The sequence below is a fragment of the Pleurodeles waltl genome, chromosome 8 (assembly GCF_031143425.1).
Source record: "Pleurodeles waltl isolate 20211129_DDA chromosome 8, aPleWal1.hap1.20221129, whole genome shotgun sequence".
Classification (NCBI taxonomy): Eukaryota; Metazoa; Chordata; class Amphibia; order Caudata; family Salamandridae; genus Pleurodeles; species Pleurodeles waltl.
Genome location: NC_090447.1, coordinates 14744037 through 14764329, shown reverse-complemented (window position 1 = coordinate 14764329; position 20293 = coordinate 14744037). Strand labels below are relative to the sequence as shown.

Sequence of the window (20293 nt, the reverse complement as noted above, 5' to 3'; positions counted from 1 at the left end):
CAGGCGTTAAAAAACGGCACCCATCAGTCTGTGCGCCGTTTTTTAAGGCCTGCCCCCTCCTGTGCGTCAAAATGACGTCAGAGTATAAATAAGGTGCACAGGCCTTAAAGTAATTTTTTAGAAGGGAACTCCTACCTTGCATATAATTAACGCCAGGCTGGTTCCCCCTTCCAAAAAATGGCGCAGATGGTGGAACTTTGAAGCCCGTGGGGTCGGACGTCAAAGTATAAATATGGGGCAGGGTTTGCGCCGATTGTGCGTCAAAAATGTTGACGCACATTCGGCGCAAACAGAGTATAAATATGCCCCTTAGGGGCTTATTTACAAGTCCCTGTGCGCTGTAGGAGCATCACTGCAGGGCCATATCTACAAGGCCATGCAAAGCTACCTTTCATGGCTTTTCATGGCCTTGTAGCTTTGGACTGAGGTGACTGAGTGCAAGTCGCAATGTTGCCTCACCCTGCGATAGGGATTGCGATGGGTGCTACCATGTAACACCCATGGCATTTGACACATTCCAGGGTTTATGAGTTTTCGTAAACCTGGGAAAGCATCAAGGCCTTTCCCTCCCCAGGGGAGGTGTAAGGTAGGTGAAACAAGGAGAAATACCTTCATTTCTCCTTGTATGCTTTTTATTTTTTCTATGTGTGCCTTTTGCAGCCCACATAGAAAGAGGAAAACATCTCTTGTGATTGCTTTTGTGCAGGAAGGTTTCCCTTCATGCACAAAAACAATAATTCCTACAACACAGACCCCCTTGCACCATGGTGGTGCAAGGGTGCCTGCGTTGGTGCATGGCAGCCCATTGTGTGCTGGCGCAGGGGAAAAGGTCAAGAATGCACTATATCACCTAGATGTGGTGCATTACTGCCGTTTTCTTTTGAAGCAGGGCATCACAGCAAGAATCCTTGCAGAGCTGCCCTGTGAAGAAACCTTGTAAATGAGACCCTAAGTGTGAATGCAGCAATCTTTACTGCGGCTTCAACCTAAGGCTCTTCAGCAACAGCGCTCTCTTTTCGGACACCTTCTGCAGCCTGACCCTGCTGATCTGCAGTTGGCATTTTTGATCTTTTGGCTGCTAGGTTTTACTCATTGGATTTTTGTAGCTTCCGTGTCAATTTATTAAAATGTATTCTGTTTTTCTAAATTGGTTTTGGATTTTTCTTGGATTGCGTGTCCACTTTATTCCTCTTTGTGTGATGCATGAATACTTTGTTCATTGCATTTAGGTAAAGCCTTGCTGCTTTTTGACCCACCCTACCCAGGGTTGAGCTCAGGTTAATCTATCAAACAAGTGCAAGAACCAAGATTACAATTGCTGTTTTTTATAAACACACTATGTAGTCCTATTCACTGACCTCAGATAACAGGGCATTTTTTTATTACTTTGTTAACTCTTTCTTTGACTGTCAGTAGAATGATTTAATAGCATACTAGCTGCTCTCTTCCATGTTATGATGACAGTATCCAGGCAATGTAACTTCATCCTGTGTCATGCAGTGTAAAGTAATTTAAAAGCAATTGAGATCTATGGACAATGGACCCAGGTATTTACACATATCTAGCTCTTGCCTTATACATTTCCCTATATTGTCCTTTCAATACCACTACAAAACCCTTACCACTACCTGTGCCACACCTTGCTTCAAGGGCCATGCAGGCCATAGAAGGAACAGACAGAGGTTCAGCTGGGTGTAAAAGATGAGTGATGTTCTTCATCTACAAACTGCATGCTGTAACTCTCAGCAGACCTATTTACCACTCCCTATGTACACCCAACTGACTAATTAGAATTCACAATCAGAATCAGCCAGAAAGAGCTGACAAATACATCATGAATGGGGGATATTATCATCTTTGTGACCTCCTATTCCCTTTGTGGGAAGTGGTCTTGCAAAAGGAGATGCCTGAGAGCATATCTACAGAGGTAGTAAACCACTGCTTCTGTCAAGACCACCTCACACATCTCCCTTCAGCAAACCACCTGGGGAAAGTCACCCTTGGTAGCAAACTCACTAACTGCATCTACATAGTTTAAAATGACAAGATACTTCATCAGTACAAGGGGTAGATTTGTCATCCTCACATTCAGATAATAAATATGACTATAGATATCAAGCCAATGGCTCCTAAACCATCGGCTCAAACAAAATTAAATATTGACACAGCCAGGAATAAGGTAACGTATTTCTTGAAAATTCTAATGACATTTAAATGAAAAGCCACTCATTTTAACGAGATGACTCAATGCACCTGTATAGTTCTCTACATGCCTAGAGAGTGTCATGGGAGCTGGTAACTAATATATTTCAACCTTTAGTCCTAAGCACAAGTCTTGGAGCCCCTTATCTACGCAACACATTGTATATACAAGGTGGAAATGCACAAAGGTTACCTGCCATGGCTTTATATTGTTGATGTTGGCACATGTTCCATTCAGAAAGGGTCCATGCCCAGGTGTGCACGATGCCAGGGAATCCAATGCATGGGCAAAAGCATAGACTGCCAGGTAAGTGTGATACGTGTAACTGAGATCATAGAGCTCAAAAAATGAAGTATTTACATCATACAAAGTCTGATTTTCCAGGCAAAGCACCGGGTCTGCTCTCTTTCCTTCAGTACCAATGATTTCTATCCCTTTGTAATCAGCTATTCTGCAATTAAAAACCTTTTCCCAAAACACTGGCATCAGTATATCATTGGGTGATTTAGCGATTTGGAGTTTGTAAAGAGATTCGACAAAGTCTGACATGTCCGCAGCATGAGGGGACAGTCCTATGGTCCCGTTGAACAGTTTCCATGTCTCCTTTGTGAAAAGTCCTGGAGTCATGGTGAAAGATGCAGAGAAGATCCAAACTTTGTCTGTCACTTTCTGTGCCGACAGCGTCTCCATGAAGACCTTAGTGTGAGCTTCAGGGCTGTGGACAATGACCACCTTCACTGGATAGCCTCTGATCATTTCAACAACTCTGAGGATTTTCTCAGGGGGATAACTAAGATGAATTTTTTCAATAAATGCTACACATCCCCCATGACCTTCGATGCCCCTTTTTAAGTCCTGTGAGCCCTGCACTCCAACATCATCATCGGAAATAACCATTCCCATCCATGTCCAACCAAAATGTGCAATCAACCGTGCCAGGGCAACGTTCTGGAAGGTGTTACCAGGCACAGTGCGGAGGAAAGACGGGAACTGGAGCTTGTCACTGAGAGTGGAGAGTGTGGATCCATAGCTGATCTGTATGGGAAGAAATATATGTATATACATATATATATATATATATATATATGTATATATATATATATATATATACATACATATATATTCCACACAGTTATTCCATTGTGTAAGAGCCACTGAATAGAAGTGTTCAAAGAACAACAGGGAACACTTTTCTGCTTCAACACATCCTATATAATTGCATGCATTGGAGGACCGGATTACAACAAACCCGTTAAATTACGAACAGCTGTTTGTGCACATGTTGGACTTGGCCCTCTCTGTCAGGTTACCACCATACATTTTGCCTTTAGTCGCAGCATTTTTGCTGACTTCTTTTTTGTTGGCCTTAGAACTCTGCGCACCTTCGCAGTGCTCACCAGTGCTAAGGTGCTTGTGCTCACTCCCTTAAACATGGTAAAACCCGCTTAAATCTTATTGGCATATTTAATTTATTTTCAAGTCCCTAGTGAACTATATACCATACACCCACGGCCTATACATTAAATGCTACTAAACAGCCTGCAGCACTCATCTTGCCATCCATTTAAGTAGCTCCTTAAAACAGGCTCCAGGTCTGCCATTGAAGCCTGAATGCAGTTTTAAACTGCCCATTTGACTTGGCAATATAACCCTCTACCCAGGCCTTAAACTTCCCTTTTATTACATATGTCAACCCCTAAGGTAGGCCCTATATAGCCCTTAGGACAGTGTGCATTATAATTCAAGGTTGAACATTTACTTTTGAGTTTTACATGTCCTGGTAGAGAAAAAAGTTGTATTTCACTCCTGTGAGGCCTACCTGTCCTATAGGATAAAATTGGGTTGCCTTATTACATTTAAAAAGTGCTAACTTTTGATTTGTGGCAAAGTAAGCATTCCTTGTTTAATTGTGTGGAATTGTAATTAAAATCCTCTTTAATGGTAACATCAGATTTTTAATTTACAGTTTTAAAAATGCCACTTTTAGAAAATTGGCATTTTTCTGCCCTAAAATATTTGGTGCCTGTAGCCTGATACAACTGGGTGTAGTTGGCAGATTGACTTTGTTTTTTCCTTCCAGACAGTAACCAAATAGAGGGATTAGGTGTGCCCGAATGGGCCATCTGCTCGAAGGATGTGGGGCAGAGCTGGGCACAGCCCACTAGATATTGAATAGGCTATGCTCTGCCTTCACGCAAAGGACTTGTTACCACTGCATTGTTCATGTCAGCATCTCAAAGCCATGGCATGGAAGTCAGGAAGCTTGAAGGATTTCAAAGGAGATTCTCTAGAAACTTCTCCTACTTCAAAAGTAGGCACCAGGTATAAAAAAAGAATGCATCCTTCAGTTCCACTTTCTGGACCTGCAGAAGGAGTCTCAAAGGGCTGCCTGCTGCTGTGCCCCGCTGTTTATGCCACAAGATGGCTTTGCTGCACCTGGAAGGGATGCTTTGCACCCTGGTCCCTGCCTTGATTCCTCAGAAGCCTACCCTGCTGCTTGAGCCCTGCTTTATCACTTGAACCTAGAACTACCAGAGTGACTCCACGTGTCAAGTTGCTGACCTTCTATTCAGAGCCACAAGGGCATAACAGACTCCCACCATCTTGAACCCATACCTGAAACCAATTTGTGTGAGTCCTGAACGCCAAAGTGGTGCCCCTCTAGTGCTGGACCCTTGGTCGTGGTGTTGAAGGTGCTCAGACAGCCATAAAGCAAACCTTGAGACTTAGAACATTTTTGGCTAAAAATTAGGGGTGGGTGAGGATCTCCGCTCCGCTGGTGGAGCCAATGGAGTTTGTGGCACTCCGCACTATGTTTGGAGTGGGGAGTTTGTCCAAAACCTCTGCTAGCCCCGCCAGCGGAGCAGAGCTCACATGGTGCGCACTGTAGCCCAGTTATGGGCTACACAGCACAAGCGCAGGCAGTCTGTGCTTGCGCTGGCAGTGCAGCCCATAACTGGGCTAAAGTGGGTACTCTTGGTTCAACCGACATTGGCATGGCAGCATGGAGTTGTTGCCGGCACCAGCTCCGATCCACCCGGCCTCCCTCCGCCACCTGGCCGGGCCCAAGAGCAGGGGACAAAAGGAAGCAGAGAGCCAGGCTGCTGCGGAGGAAAGAGAACAGGAGGACTCCCTGGAGATACCAGGTATGTCCTCGTCATCTCTCTCTTTTCTTTTTTCTTCTTTGTGCACACTGGCGCACAAACAAGGACTGAAATTGAAGCTTTCACTGTCTACAGCCCTGGCCTGAATTCAGGCCAGGGCCGTAGGCAGAGAAAGAAATCTGGCGTTTTAGGACTTTTGTGCATCGGCCTGTCCCGTGTGCACTGCCTACGGCCCTCTCCTGAATACACCCAATCTCGGAAGCACTGAGCAGGGTCGGGCCTGGGTATCTGCGCCCGAACCTGCTATGCGCTCCCGAGATCAGGCACATTATTGACTCCGCAGGTCTCGGAACTCTGCCTCCGCAAAATTCCACAACGTTTTTAATCAACTCTGTGGAATTCCGTGGAGTGGAACGCTGTGAACTCTGCCCAGACCTACTAAAAACTACTCTACGAACCATAGGAAGCCCTGGACCAAGCTACCTGTCTATCTGCCCAAAGTATATCTTCCATTGCCCTCACTCTGCAGAAGCTCATGACACATTTTTCTCCTCAGCAGCAAATCCTATTCAGCGGTCCTTCGCCAAAGGGATAGATGGACTCTTGTTGGCTACAACTGCCTCCTTTGCCCCGTTAGAAATTTTCGACTTCCTAAAAAGAGACTAAGGGCATGATTTAGATATTGATGGACAGGTAACTCCAACACAAATCTAAATCTGAAAGGAAATAACATGATCTAGATTTTGCCGGACGGGATATGCGTCACCGTTGTGATGGAGTAACCTGTCTGCCAATATTTAAATCAGGCCCTGAGTCCCAACGTAGGAATCTTCGCTGCAACTTTGTCCAGTGGCTCCTTGGCAGCGTCTCCTCCTCCACAGACACCATCTGTAGCCTTTCCTCCCTCATCTTTACCTTCTTAGAACTTTTTCTTCAAAATTCCTTCTACGTCCAAAGGTAAGCGCCGATCGGGCCAAATCCACTTTTTGTATCTAACCCACTCTTCATTCGGTTAGCTCTTAATTCGGTTTTGACTTTTACCTGGTCTCTTCTGTTGGTGCTTTGATCTTTTAGATACTAGTTTTTACTAAAAAAGTTTTAGTGATTGGATTTTTGTCATTTTGGGGTCAATTAATGTATTCAAATGTACTGTATCTTTCTAAATGTGTGTGAGATTTCTCTTGTGTTGTCTTTTCACTTCATTACTGTTTGTGGGTGTGTAAATACTTTGCACATTGCCTTTAAGTTACGCGGAACTGCATTTTACGGCAAGCTACCAAGTCACTTTTATGGTTCACCGTCACAGAGATTGTGGCTTTTGCTTGAAAAGGGGACATCCCTTGCCCCCTCAATCAACAACCTAATTTTTCACAGCAGAGATCGCAATTATAAGTGGTACGTTTCTTTTTGCACCCAGTAATTACCAGGAGTTATAAATGTTGCACCCTTTTTCTAAATATAACAAGGAGAAATGGCCTGGTATTTACCAAGGCATGGGGGTTTGGCATGTGGTGCAGTAGGTACACTGATACAGTAAGCACAGAAATACTACTGATATTCCCCCAAATAACATAATAGGATCTAGTTATTGCATTCTATAAATTATTGCCTCCTCATTCTAGATTTGTTTGAAAGCAGTAAGGCAAGGAGGTGGGAAGCCATTGGGCCCGATTCACAAAGGTAAACTTACACCAAAAGTCCAAGTTTAGATCTAAAGTCTAACTTTACTAGTAGTAAAGTTTGACTTTTGGTCTAAGTTTAGGCAAAAAGTCTAAACTTAAACCAGAAGTCTAACTTTACTACAAGTAAAGTTAGACTTTAGGTCTCAACTTAGACCTTTGACCTAAACTTAGACCTAGTTTACCTTTGTGAATTGGGCCCTTTGTCAGTCATGTCCACTCATTCTGCCCAATTGTCACTTTACATCACAGGTGATAAAAATGTATTGCCTTACTGTGACAGGGAAGAGGGGCAGTAGAAAAGATTACCTTTGACTCAGAACTCAAACATCTGTAATCATGCACAAAACAGTGCAATTTACCATTTCTTATTGCCATGATTTGCTTTCAGTAGCAGACCAAGCCCAAGGTGTTCCACCACAATTGATGGGGTTTCAAAGTTAAAAGAACAGCATAACTCATACACTTAAGAACTTGAGTTTCAATGCGCAGGAGCATAAAAACACACGAATGATTCATTGCACTAAGTCAATGAAAACATTACAAATAAGTGAAACAGGCATATAATAAATGAAAAGATAGGAAGTAAGAAAAGTAAAGAATAAACCTTCAACAAGAAGCATCATCATTAACCAGGCACTGCATTGAATTTGTGAATGAACTAAAAAGATTCACCCTTACAAACATGGCATCAGGGGGACGGACAAGGAAGGGCAGTCAACCCCACCACCTGTGACACATACACAGAATATTCTGAGGTGAGTAGTGATTACTAGAAGACAAAGAAAACAGTGTGTGTGTGTGTGTGTGTGCGTGTGTGTGTGCATGTGTTCACAATACAAATGTGAAGGCTCATGGCTTGCAACTATGCACATTGTATGTACACTAGCACTCAGATCTACTAAGCCTTTGTGTTGTCCTTGTATCTTGCAACGCAATGCAAGGACGATGCAAAGCCTTCAGTAAAATTTACAAAGCCACACATAGGGTGTGTTTCACTTCCTACTGTGGCTTTGTAAAGCAATTTAGCACAATGCAGTGGTTTACACTATGGGGGTCATTCCAACTTTGGCGGGCGGCGGAGGCCGCCCGCCAAAGTTCCCCCGTCGAAAGACCGCTCCGCGGTCAAAAGACCGCGGGGTCATTTCGACTGCCAAAAGGGCGCCCGCCGACCCAGCGGGAAAGACCCTGCAACAAGGAAGCCGGCTCCGAATGGAGCCGGCGGAGTTGCAGGGGTGCGACGGGTGCAGTGGCACCTGTCGCGATTTTCAGTGTCTGCTTAATCTTTATGGGGACCTGTTATGGGGCCCCTGCACTGCCCATGCCAGTGGCAAGGGCAGTGCAGAGGCCCCCAGGGGCCCCACAACACCTGTTCCCGCCATCCTGTTCCTGGCGGTAAAAACCGCCAGGAACAGGATGGCAGGAAGGGGGTCGGAATCCCCATGGCCGGGGGAAATCCGGCGGTAAACCGCCGGACCGGGCTGGGCGACCGCGGTCGGAATACGGAATGAAGCACCGCCAGCCTGTTGGCGGTGCTTCAGCCAGCCTCCACCCTGGCGGTCATAGACCGCCAGGGTTGGAATGAGCCCCTATGTTATGTAACATCTCGAGCTGAGGGGCATTCCATGGGTGGAACATGGGCTTTTGTGCATTCACCAATGGATTTCATGCAATTCCAGATTTACAAAGTTTGTAAATATGAGATTATGTCATATTAGTGGACCTCCTGGAGGATGATGTAATGAGAAGAAAAATCTTTTTTACTCTTCGTTAATTTCCCCTCCTATATGTGATGATCAACAAATAGCTATCAATCTCTAACACCATCAGAGAAGGGAACTCTTACATAAATCTGCGCTACAATAAAGAACGGTTTTGTAATGCTAGGAAAGTAAAGCCCAGGCCCACAAAGCAGAACTAAAATGAACTGAATAGAAAGATGTGGAACAAAAGATGAGGGACAGACAGGGAGACAGAGAAGGTATGGCGTCATCAGAGAGGCCAGGGAAGATATAAGTCTAAAATGTAAACTTTTAACTTGAGGGTGCCATACAGTGCTTAACTTGAGCTTGTGGTTACCGATTTTTGACACCAGCACTTAATTGTCAACATCGGCACTTGTAACAGTGTGCCACAATGTGGCACTTTCTTGCTATTTAAGAGATGAACACAACAACAGTTAATTATTAATTCAAGTGTGGTGGTTAGTACTTGTGTGGTAACTATTACTGGCAGTATGGCAGGGACAATGTGTGGTGCAAGGTGCAGAGGCTTCCTGACAAGAGCCCAGGCACTTATTTGTTTGCAAGTCAATCACTGGGCGGATGAGTACCTCCACACTCCGTCAAACTCCTGATCTACACTCCAGAGATCAGTGCAGAGAGTAGAGGAGGAGCTTGCACCAGCAGAAGGTTCTGGAAATGAGAGAGGGATTCTTTATGTCTGCATCTCTGGCTGCTTTCTGTGTCAGCCACTGGCTTCCTGCTTGAGAACATGCAAACACACAGTTACTCTCAGAGGGCACTCTAGTGAGCCTAAAAATCCATTCTTTAGTAAATATTTTTTTCTTTCTAATTTATCAGCTGTATATCAAATGCAAATCTAACTTCAAATGACACCTGGAGTACTGCACAACAAGATACAAACTTAACACGAAAAAACAGAAAGACACACAGATTGTTTACAATGAGAACTTAGGGCAATATAACATGATGAGGAGGAGGAAGAAAGGGAAAGAGACTTGGATTTGTTGGAAGATTGTTAGCAAATGTGTTTTAGTAACTTTCTGGAATAAAACCACTGAAGGGTCAAGCACAAGGCACTTTCTGATGGATACTTCCACCTGCAAATTCCTTTCCTGCATTTTTCACCTGAGGAACGATCCCCAGGCATCAGACTGGATCCGGAAAACTCCAAAGACAGCATGTTGTTGGTAGAGGGAGCTGGACTCATTCGGCGACGGAAAGGATGTCAGATGACACCTCCGAGGCCATAAAGCACCAGCCCTGGCAAACTGATGTCAGTTCCCTTTTTTCCGCATCTTCGGGGCGGATCTGAGGCTTCTATCTTTGTGGAGTTGCTTCACATAAACATTTTGTAAACTAGTACCATGTAAACCCCAAGAAAATTGGGTTTTAAGCCCTGTAAGGACTGTGAGTGCCAATATCCATCAGAGACCACAAATCTGGTGCTTTGATTCTGATCAGGACATCAAATCCTGCACATCTTGTCTCAATATGCTTCCAGTGCTGGCTGGAGATGCTTTCCCAGCAGTGCATGCATCCCCAGGCATTATGAGTTCAGAGGAAGGTTTACAGACTTTTAGAGTGAGTGAGAGAGACCAAGACATAGATAAAGAAACATAGGGGGAAAGAGAGGGTGCAGAGGGGGCACTGGACAGTCTGAGAGTGAGAGAAAAGTGCACATTGGAGTAAGCAGGTGGATATGTGAAGGAGAAACAGCATGGCAAGAGTGACAGTGGCAGAAAAAGTGCCAAAGACCAAGACAGTAAAAGACATGAAGAGAGAGGCAGCTAGAGTGAGATACAAAGGAAGGCTGAGAGAGAGAAAAGAGATAGGAAGAGAGGTGGGAGAGTAGACAAACTTAGGGTAAAGCACAACAACAGAGAGAGCAACACAATGGAGGATAGAAAAGGGAACAGATAGAGGGAGCTGGGAAATGGCAGAGCTGTAGGCACAGGAATCCAGTGCTTAATTTGAGCTGCTGGTTTGAGGTGCTCTTTATTGTCAACGCCAGCACTTATGACAGTCTGCCATATGGTGGCGCTGTCTGTCTAAATTAGAAATGAACTATGCAGGAGTTGTTTATTCATTTCATTTACATTAAAAAGGACTCAGACCTGCTGCCTAGGCCATCTTTACGGTGCTGGGGCACCTGGAATAGTGTGAATTGTCACAGTTGTAGGGGTGTGATGGTTAGTAGTTGAGTTGGACCAGTCGTTGGCAGGCCTGGCAGGGGCAATGGATGGTGCAAGCTGCACTGATCTCCCTACGAGGGCGTTGCCACTTTTTGTTTTACAAATTAAGCACTGCAGGATTCTAATTAGTTGGGTGACTACACTGACTCCTATATAGTGACCTGCGGCTCAATGGCTGTCTCTCTCACATACAGATGGGGTGTTGGGAGACACATGTACGAGGAAGAGGGAACAAGCGGGAGAGAGAAGGGCCGAAATCTCCCACACAAAATCGTACACCAACACCCTCATTACGAGTGGCCGAGTATTCACAACTCATCAAGCAAGGAAAAAAGGAGGTCCTTGTGAACAGGCAGACATTGGGACTAAAAAAATAACTTTTCACATTTTGGCCCTCATGAAGTGACCTTGCAGTTGTGAAACATGTTAGTCAGTTTCTGTTGACAATAAAGAAATAAGGGGAATATTTACAAGCGCCTAGCGCCTCTTTGTACCATATTAGCATAATTTTTTTACGCTAATGTGGAGTAAGGAAGGCATTTTTGCCACGCCATATTTACAAAGTGGCGCAATGCATGCTTTGTGCCATTTTATAACCCCTTTGCGCCACATTCTGGCACTAGGAGGCGCACAAAAATGGTGTGGTGAAATTTGCAAGATCTCAATGCACCATTTATGGCTTCATTTTTAAGGCCTGCTCAATGCAGGCATTAAAATGACACACCCATAGTAACCTATGGGCCTCCTTGCACTTTGATGCACCAGCGCCAACATTTTTGAAGCTACTGCAGCAAAGCACCACAATAGCATAAAGAATTCTGACGCTATTGGCCTAACGGCCTAACGACCGCCATGGTGGTCAGTATCATAAATACAACACTACCACGGTGTTGTTAGGTGCTGGTAGGGGGTGCTCAAGGAAAGTGGCACATCATCTATGATGCACCACTTTCTAGTGAATATGCCCCTAAGTTTTGAACATACAGAAAGAAATTTCACTTTCCTTTTCTCACAAGGATTTATGTTTTAGACCTCAAACCTAGCCTGTCTATTAAATGTAATATTTTTTGCATCTAACAATACAGTACAGAGGGCTATTGTATATTGTGTGAAGTTTTCCTCTAAAATGGGTATAACAAGTGGTTTTTGGGGCTCACAGCACCAAAATGTAGAAGTCATGATATATTCTGTGATTTTTTTTCCTTCCTTTAAATTCCAAGAAATGTGACCAGCTACAAATTAAAGAGGTTAATTTCAACCACACCTGGTATGATACTGAGTGCGGTAAAAAACATAAATCTCATAATTCTGATATGTTTATTAACAAAAGTTACATTTTGGATATTATCAGACTACCTTCAATGTAGATCTTACTGTCCTTCTAGCCAGCGGCGGCCGTCCAATAACACAAGGGGAGGGGAAGGGGGGAACGGAGACGAGGTACAATTTAAAAATAAATAAAAATAGCTTACCTTGCCTCTGTCCCTGCCGCCTCCTGCCGCCTCACGCTCCTCTTCTTCAGCACAGGCTCCCCAGCAATCCTGGCTCTGCTTTCATGCAAAACCTTGCATGAAAGCAGCGTCAGGATTGGTCTGAGCAGCAGTGACTGCCGCTCAGACAAGCCCTGGGGTCTGTGCAGTTTCTCCAGCCCGGCTGTGTACACCGCCGGGCTGGAGAAACCTGAGTGCGCATGTGTGTTTGGCCGGCCAAACACACATGAGCACTTAGGTGCACTCCCCCCGATCCACCCTCCCACCTCCATTGGCCCAGCCCCGCCCCTCCCTGCACTGCTGGCTGAACCAGAAGCGAGACAAATAAAACAATTAATTGTTTTATTTGTCTGTTTCTAGCACAGCCTGTGGGGCGATGCTCCTTCATCATAGTGAAGGAGCAGCCCCTGCTTCTAGCTCTCTGTCCTTTACCAAGTAGCTAAAACTGGTTTTGACTCCAGGTTTATGGTGAAGACCTGAGTGAACTCCATGGGTTGCCAGTCTAGCAAGGACTTACAGAGTGCAATTCACTAAAAATACATGTTCAGTGCAGGTTTTTAGAAAGGTAGACCGTAAGGGGCACAGTGCCCATGTGTACCGAGTGCTAATAAAATTGCAAACTAGAAGAAAGAGGTTTCCCAGAACCCACCAGAACGCTCTCAGCGCGACCTTGCCCGGTGCTGCTATCTGTCGTTCTTAGCTCTGCCCTGGGTATCTTCCTTCCTGAAGCCGATCCCGGGTCAAACTTAATAGCACAAGAAAGCATGTACATGCCCTTAAAACACTGGGGTCGTTTTTGCAAAGATGTCCCATAGGCCAGCGCCGCAAAGTCATTGTCCTCCACTGCCCTACTCCAATTCAAAAGGGCAGGAATGCAACATATTTACAAGATACGGTGCATTCCTGCCATTTCAGCCCGTGCCAGTGCATGATTTGGTGCCTAGCGCCAAAGTTGTTGGCAGGATTGTTTTTGTGCAGGAAGGGGCACTTTCCTCTTTCTAAGAGTGCTGCTGAATGCAGTACACATAGAAGGAGGAAACGAGGAGAAATACACTTACTTCTCCTCTTTACGCCTCCCCTGGGGAGGCGTACTGTTTTGGCACTACCACAGGTTTACCCCCTATAGGACATCTGGGTCAGCATCAAAACCCATGGATATTGCATGGGAACACCCACAGCAATGCCCATGGAACGCCCCCCGACGCAGTGTAAGGCAGCGCAGTGACTTGCGCTGCATTACCCTACGTCATATCTAAAAGGCTATGAAAAGCCATGCAAAGTGGCTTTGTGTGGCCTCGTGGATACAGATACGCACTCTGTGCCGCTGGTGCATCATAAAAACTGATGCGGCACAAGGGGCTTGTGAATATGCAGCTAGGTCTTTATCAATCTGAGAAGTTCATTAAATAAGAGTCATTTTAAGTTGAATCAAAGGAATTTTTATGTTTTCCCTTCTGCTCAGTAATACATGTGAATTTTCTTAATTTTTTCAGAGAACATGATCTGCTCATTCACAGACGTGTGTCCTTTAGCATGCACTTTGCATTGGGTATTCTTTGAAAAGGTGAAATAACTTTTTCAAATATGACTCTGTGCTACTGCAGTTGTTGCTGTTTCTGAGTTCTGAAATTGACAGTTGTGGCTATTGCCACATTGGGTGACACTGAGTTTTGTGCTATCGGAAAGATGAAGGTCTGAGTAGGCCCTGTTGTCATTTGAGAATGTCATAGCAGTAAGCTCTGTTGGCATTTGAGTAGGCCATAGCAGATTTCAATAACATGCTGTGCCATTTGGTTGTCACTGTTTCTACCTCTAGTGTCTCTGGGCCCGATTGACAAAGGTAAACTTAACTTCTAAACTTAGACCAAAAGTCTTAGGGGCAGATCTAAGAGCCCCTGGCACCACCTTAGCAATGCCATAGCGTCATTTTTTTTAGGCGGTGCTAAAGTGGCATTTTCCCTGCGCCACAGTTACAAAGTGGTGCAATGCATGCATTGTGCCACTTTGTAAACCCTTGTGCCACATTAGGCCTGCGCCAGACATACTGTATGCAAAGGGGGGTGTTTCCCCATTGGGGGGCTGAAAAAAAAGAAATTTCCTTGCGCCATTTTGTTTGGCACTTTTAACGCCTACTCAAAGCAGGTGATAAAAGGGGGCTTCCATTATTTATAATGGGCCCCTATGTATTCTGCAGGAGTAGCGCCAAAATGTTGGTGCTACTCCTGCAGAATACATCAATAACATCAAATAAAATGACACTATTGCCCCTCCCCTGCGCCATGGTGCGCCATATTTTAAATACGGCACACACATGGTGGTGTTAGGGGGTGCTAAAGGGCACAAAAAAAGTGGCTCTGCACTCGGTGCAGCACTATGTTTTTTAACTCTGCCCCTAAGTTTACAACTTTTGGTATTTACAAAGGACATTTACGAGCAGTATCATTACATCCCAACTTGGGCGGGAATTCCACTCCAAGTGTTGAGTTTACTCTCATCACCCCGAGTGTACTCTCTTTACCAGATGTGTACTCTCTGCACCTGGAGTGTATTTTCTGCACTCAGGCGTATCTCTGCTCCAAATGCAGAGTACACTTCGGGTGCGGAGAGTACACTTAGCACCTGGGGTGGAATCTGCTACCCGAGTGCAGACATAAAGATTCTATCCATAAATGTCTTTTGAGAATACAAAAAGTAGTAAACTTTGGGTCTGATTAATGAAAGGTTAGCTCTCCCTTTGCGTCATTTTTTGACGCAAAAGAGGTGCAAACCTACAAAATATGAGTATATTTTGTAAGTTTGCACCGCTTTTGCATCAAAAAATGACGTAAAGGCGGCACTAACGTTTCATAAATCAGGCACTTAGATATTTGGTGTAAGTTTCGACCAAAAGTTAAAGTTTATCTTTGTGAATCTGTCCTTCTGCCTCTAGTGTCTCTGTGTCCACTGTCTCCACCTCCAGTGTCTCTGCTACAAGTGTCTCTGCCCACAGTGTCTCTGCCTCCAGTGTCTCTGCCTCCAGTGTCTGTGCCCCAGCTGTCTCTGCCTTCAGTGCCTGTTCTCCAACTGTCTCTGTCTATACTGTCTCTGCCTTCAGTGTCTCTGCCTCTAGTGTCTCTCAATTAGTGTCACAGAATCCACTGTCTCTTTCTCCACTGTCTCTTCCTCCAGTATCTATGCCTCTGCTGACTCTGCCTGCAGTGTCTTTGCCCCCACTGTCTCTGCCTCTAGTGTCTCTGCATCCAGGGTCTCTGCCTCCAGTGTCTTTGTCTCCACTTTCTCTCCCTCCAGTGTCTCTGCATCCAGGGTCTCTGCCTCCAGTGTCTTTGTCTCCACTGTCTCTCCCTCCAGTGTCTCTGCATCAACTGTCTCTGCCTCCACTTTCTCCCCTTCCACTGTCTCTTCCCCTGGTGTTTCTACATCCAGTGTCTTTGTCCCCATTGTCTCTGCCTCCAGTGTCTCTGCCTCCAGTATCTATGCCTCGGCTGACTCTGCCTCCAGTGTCTCTGCATCAACTGTCTCTGCCTCAACTGTCTCCCCTTCCAGTGTCTCTGCCTCCAGTGTTTCTTCCTCAGTAACCTTGCCTCCATGGTCTCCGCTTCCAGAGTTTCTGTCTCCAGTGTCACTGCATCCACTGTCTCTGCCTCCACTGTCTCGGTCTTGGCTGTCTCTGCCTCCAGTATCTCTGCCTTCCCTGTCTCTGCCTCTAGTGTTTCTGCCTCCAGTGTCTTTGTCTCCACTGTCTTTACCTCCAGTGTCTTTGCCACCGGTGTCTCTGCCTCTGCTTTATTTGCCTCCAGTGTTTCTGCCTCCACTGTCTCTACCTCCAGTGTCTCTGCCTCCAGTGTCTCTACTCCCACTGTCCCTTTTCTGGAACTATTTACATCAACTAGTGCTGAAATAGCATTTTCTGTCTAAAGGACCAAACCAACAATTATTACATAAATAGACCAGTGTGCAAATTGTGTTTGTCATACATCGGGAAATGCAAATCTTAGTGAAACGTTTCACTATGCTTGTGTACTGTTATGAAATATGGCTTCTCATAGGTCCATAGGTCTGAAAGGGCTGTAAATAGTCTCGGCCCAATTCACAAAGGTAAAGTTAGGCAAAAAGTCCAAATTTAAGTCCTAAAGTCTACCTTTACACCCAAAGTCTCACTGCACACTTGAAGTCTAACTTTATACCTGGAGTCTAAGTTCAGATTTTGAGTCTAAGTTTAGACCTAAAGTCCAAGGGTCAAAGTCACAAAGGTAAACTTTGAACAAAAGTCAACGTTTAAGACTTTTGGTATTCATAAAAGGATAAAAGGTAAGTTATGAGTTGTGGAATCTCCACACTTGGGGCGCAATCTCTTCCCCTAGTGGAGAGATTCCACTTCTCATCCGGAGTGGAATCTCTGCACTCAGAGTAGAGGGTACCAAAGGTAAGGTTCACAAAGTTAGGTTTAAACCAAAAGTCTAAGTTTACAACTTTTGGTATTCATAAAGGTAAGTTATGAATAGTTATGTTTATGTCCACACTCGAGGCAGACTCTCTGCACTCAGGGTGGAATCTCGGCCCGAATGTAGAGATTCAATCCACATTCGGAGTGGAATCTTCGCACCTGGAGTGGAATCTCCACACTCGGGTGGATGTGCTCCCGGAGTGAGGAGATTCCTCCCCGAGTGCAGAGATTCCGCCTCAAGTTCAGATGTATGGATACTACTCGTCACTTACCTCTTTTAATACAGAAAGTTGTAAACGTAGACTTTTGGTCTAAGTTTACCTTTCTGCGTCGGGCCACAAGTTTAGACCTGAAGTCTAACTTTATACCTGATGTCTAAGTTAGACTTCGGTCTAAACTAAGCTTAGGGCCTGATTCACAAAGGTATAGTTAGACGAAAGTCTAACATCGGCCAAAAGTCTAACTTTACTACTTTTCGGTATTCACAAAGGTAAATTTCTACTAGCATTTTTACTGCTAGTAAACTAACTTGAATTAAAGCTACTAGTTAGTAGTAGTAGTACGACTGGTAAAATTACTGGTAGTAAAGTTACTAGTATTAACTTACCTTTGTGAATTAAGAAAGTAGTAAAGTTAGACTTTTGACCTTAGTTAGACTTTTGGTCTAAGTTTACGTTCGTGAATCAGGCCCTCTGTGCTTATGGGGAAATGAGCTGATACATTAAGGCCATACTCCATGTACAAGGACTTGCGCCAATACATGTATACCCATTTCATCCATTCTTTGGTGCAGGAATAAACTAATCTGTTTTTCTTTTAAATATTTTGATTAATTCAAACATATAGTTCTATCTCAGGCTTTACTATTCTGAAAGCAACACACTTATCATTAATCCATATAGTTAGTTGTCTGTAAAGAACATTTTTATTATATGTTTCATTTCGATTGAACTGTTTAATTTGAATTAGGCACTGGATAATGTGTAGTGGCTCATGTTTTTTACATAGAAAAGAGCAAAAAGTCACAGCCCAGTCCAGTTGACTGATACACTGCATTCTACTCAGGTTTGTAGTGTTAGGTTGAAGACAAAAAACTGAATAAATACTTTTTTGTAAATCATTAACCACTAACTCATCAGATTTGACCTAAAATACTGCAAATCCGCATCCAGCATCCACTCAGTGTGTGCACCTGTTCATTCAGTTAGACATTCCATTATTCACTCAGTGGTCCTGAAAATCATCAATGCCTCACAGAGTTAAACAGCTCTTACAAAATCCTTCAAAGGGGAACACATTTTGCCCACTAAAAAGAATCTAGACTAGAACCAGAGTGTATGTCAGATGTGAGGCGAGTTTCCACACTCTCAGTGGACAGGATTATTTAAGGGTCTTTGTTTTGGAAACCACTCTGCGTAATAACAGTTGTGGTTAGATCTACAAAAACTCTGGGGCCTATTTATGAGGATGTGGCACAGCCAAGCAAGCCACCTTGCTGTGCTGCCCTGCGTCACTGGGGAAGGGCAGGAATGTGCTGTAATTATCCCAATATGGGACATTCCTGTCCTTCGCCAGTGCTGGCGCACAATGCGCTGCCTAGCACCAACACATGCACTGTTGCATGCGGGTTGTTTTTGTGCAGCAAGGGGCACCTTCCTACACAAAAACAATCCTGAGTGCTTTTTTCCTATTTCATTGTGTGCTGCAGAAATACAAATATTTTTCCTCGGTACACCTCACCTGGGGAGGTGTAGGTTTTTGGCACATTCCCAGGTCTACCACTTCTGGTAAATCTGGAAATGCCTCAAAATCCATGGATGCCTCATGGGAATACCCATGCAACACCCATGTATGCCTCCCTGGTAAAGAGTAAAGCAATGCAGAGACTTGCGCTGAGGTGCTTTAATCAAGACTTATAGGGCCACACAAGGTGGCCTTGAGACGCTTCATAAATCTTATTTTTGTCTTGTGCCGCTCTCGCACCACATTGTGCGGTGCAAGAGTCACACAATCCCGCTTGTAAACATGCCCATCTGTGAGTAACCCCTGCATTGGTGCCAGGTGTAAAATCTTTTGCTTCAAGTGAGTGGTTGATTGATTGATTAAAACACTGCTTCTTTTCCTAATTATCTGTTGAAGCCTTCCTAATGGTACAGGCATACCCTGATGTGTTGCAGCTCTTGTTTCATGTAAACCACTCTGATGACTCTTCACCTGGCCTGCACTCATTAACGCATGGACACACAAAGGAATGATTCTTAGGAGTTGTTGAGTGCTCACCTGTGGGAAGTTGTAGAGTCCCAGAATCCTGGCCATTGGCACAGATATGGAGGACATTAATTCACCAATAACGCCGGCGGCCATAGGGCCAGAACCACATCTGTAGTCAGGAACTGGTCCCTGCTCCCCTGAGAGCAGCCCGAAAATCCCTCGAAGTGTCCGGCTCGGAGACATGCACGTGTCCAGGATCCAGAATCCCAGGGTGATGTCCGGCAATAAGTCTGGATTTTGGTTAATTTCCTCAATTGCAAAAACCATGGCCAACACATCCCGGTAATAGCGTATGTGGAACCTGTAGAGAAGAGAAGTGGTGTCTGGAGGATAATGAAAGGAAACTTCACACCTATTTCACATCAAAAGACATACCACATCCTCAACATATTAATCAAAAACACAATTATTATAAAGTGTTTAATGAAGAGCTTTAGATAAAGTCTGTGTTAGAAATGGAGCCTTTGGTTGGCAGTCAGATTACCCCCTGACTCACTCTAGCCAGGGTAAGTGACACACAATCTAAATTATCCTGTGCCCACCCTCTGGCAGCTTGGCACTGAGCAGTCAGGCTTAACTTAGAAGGCAATGTGTAAATGATTTGTGCAATAAATCATGCAATAACATAGTAGAACATCACAAAATGCACAGTTTTTGGAAAAATATATAATATTTATCTGGTAAGAAGCAGGTCAAAACTATCAAGATTCAATAAGTATACATTGAGATATCACTATAAAAATTATATAAATTTGAAAAGCAACAAGTGTCTCTTGCAAGCACAAAAGTACCTGGTTTGCATTCAAATTCTCTGCAAGGGACCACAGAGGAGGAGATGAGTGGAAACCGTGGAGGTGTGCGTTGATTTTTCTGGCACACACATACAATGCGTCGTTGAGTTTTCACGCAGGGCAGGCATTGTGTCGATTTCTGCCACATAGACTGGGATCCTCTTTGGGTTGCGGGGTTTTCGGATGCCCCTGGGACGATGCGTCGAAATCCTGGGCGTGCAGGACCAAGTCACAGGGTCTGTCTCGATACAGTGGGCGATGTGTGGAAATTTCTGCCGCACGGCAGGTGCTGTGTCGATTCCTCTCAGGAAGTCGGGCTGCGTCATTCCGGCTCGGCTTTGCGTCGATCCAGTGGGCCGTGTGTCGAATTTTCC

At 44.6% G+C, this 20293-nt stretch overlaps 1 protein-coding gene across 1 annotated transcript in view; it reads right to left on the bottom strand.

Annotated features, from left to right (window-relative positions):
- Positions 1–19422, bottom strand: part of LOC138249289 (extracellular calcium-sensing receptor-like) — a 45671-nt gene extending 26249 nt beyond the window's left edge. Inside the window, exons 1-2 of the mRNA XM_069203245.1 lie at positions 19138–19422; positions 2396–3238 (exon numbers count right to left, since the gene is read on the bottom strand). Of these exons, the coding sequence (XP_069059346.1) occupies positions 2396–3238; positions 19138–19395 (1101 nt within the window). The 5' untranslated portion in view covers positions 19396–19422. The remainder of the gene's footprint in view (positions 1–2395; positions 3239–19137) is intronic.
- Between the last annotated feature and the right edge of the window lie 871 nt (positions 19423–20293).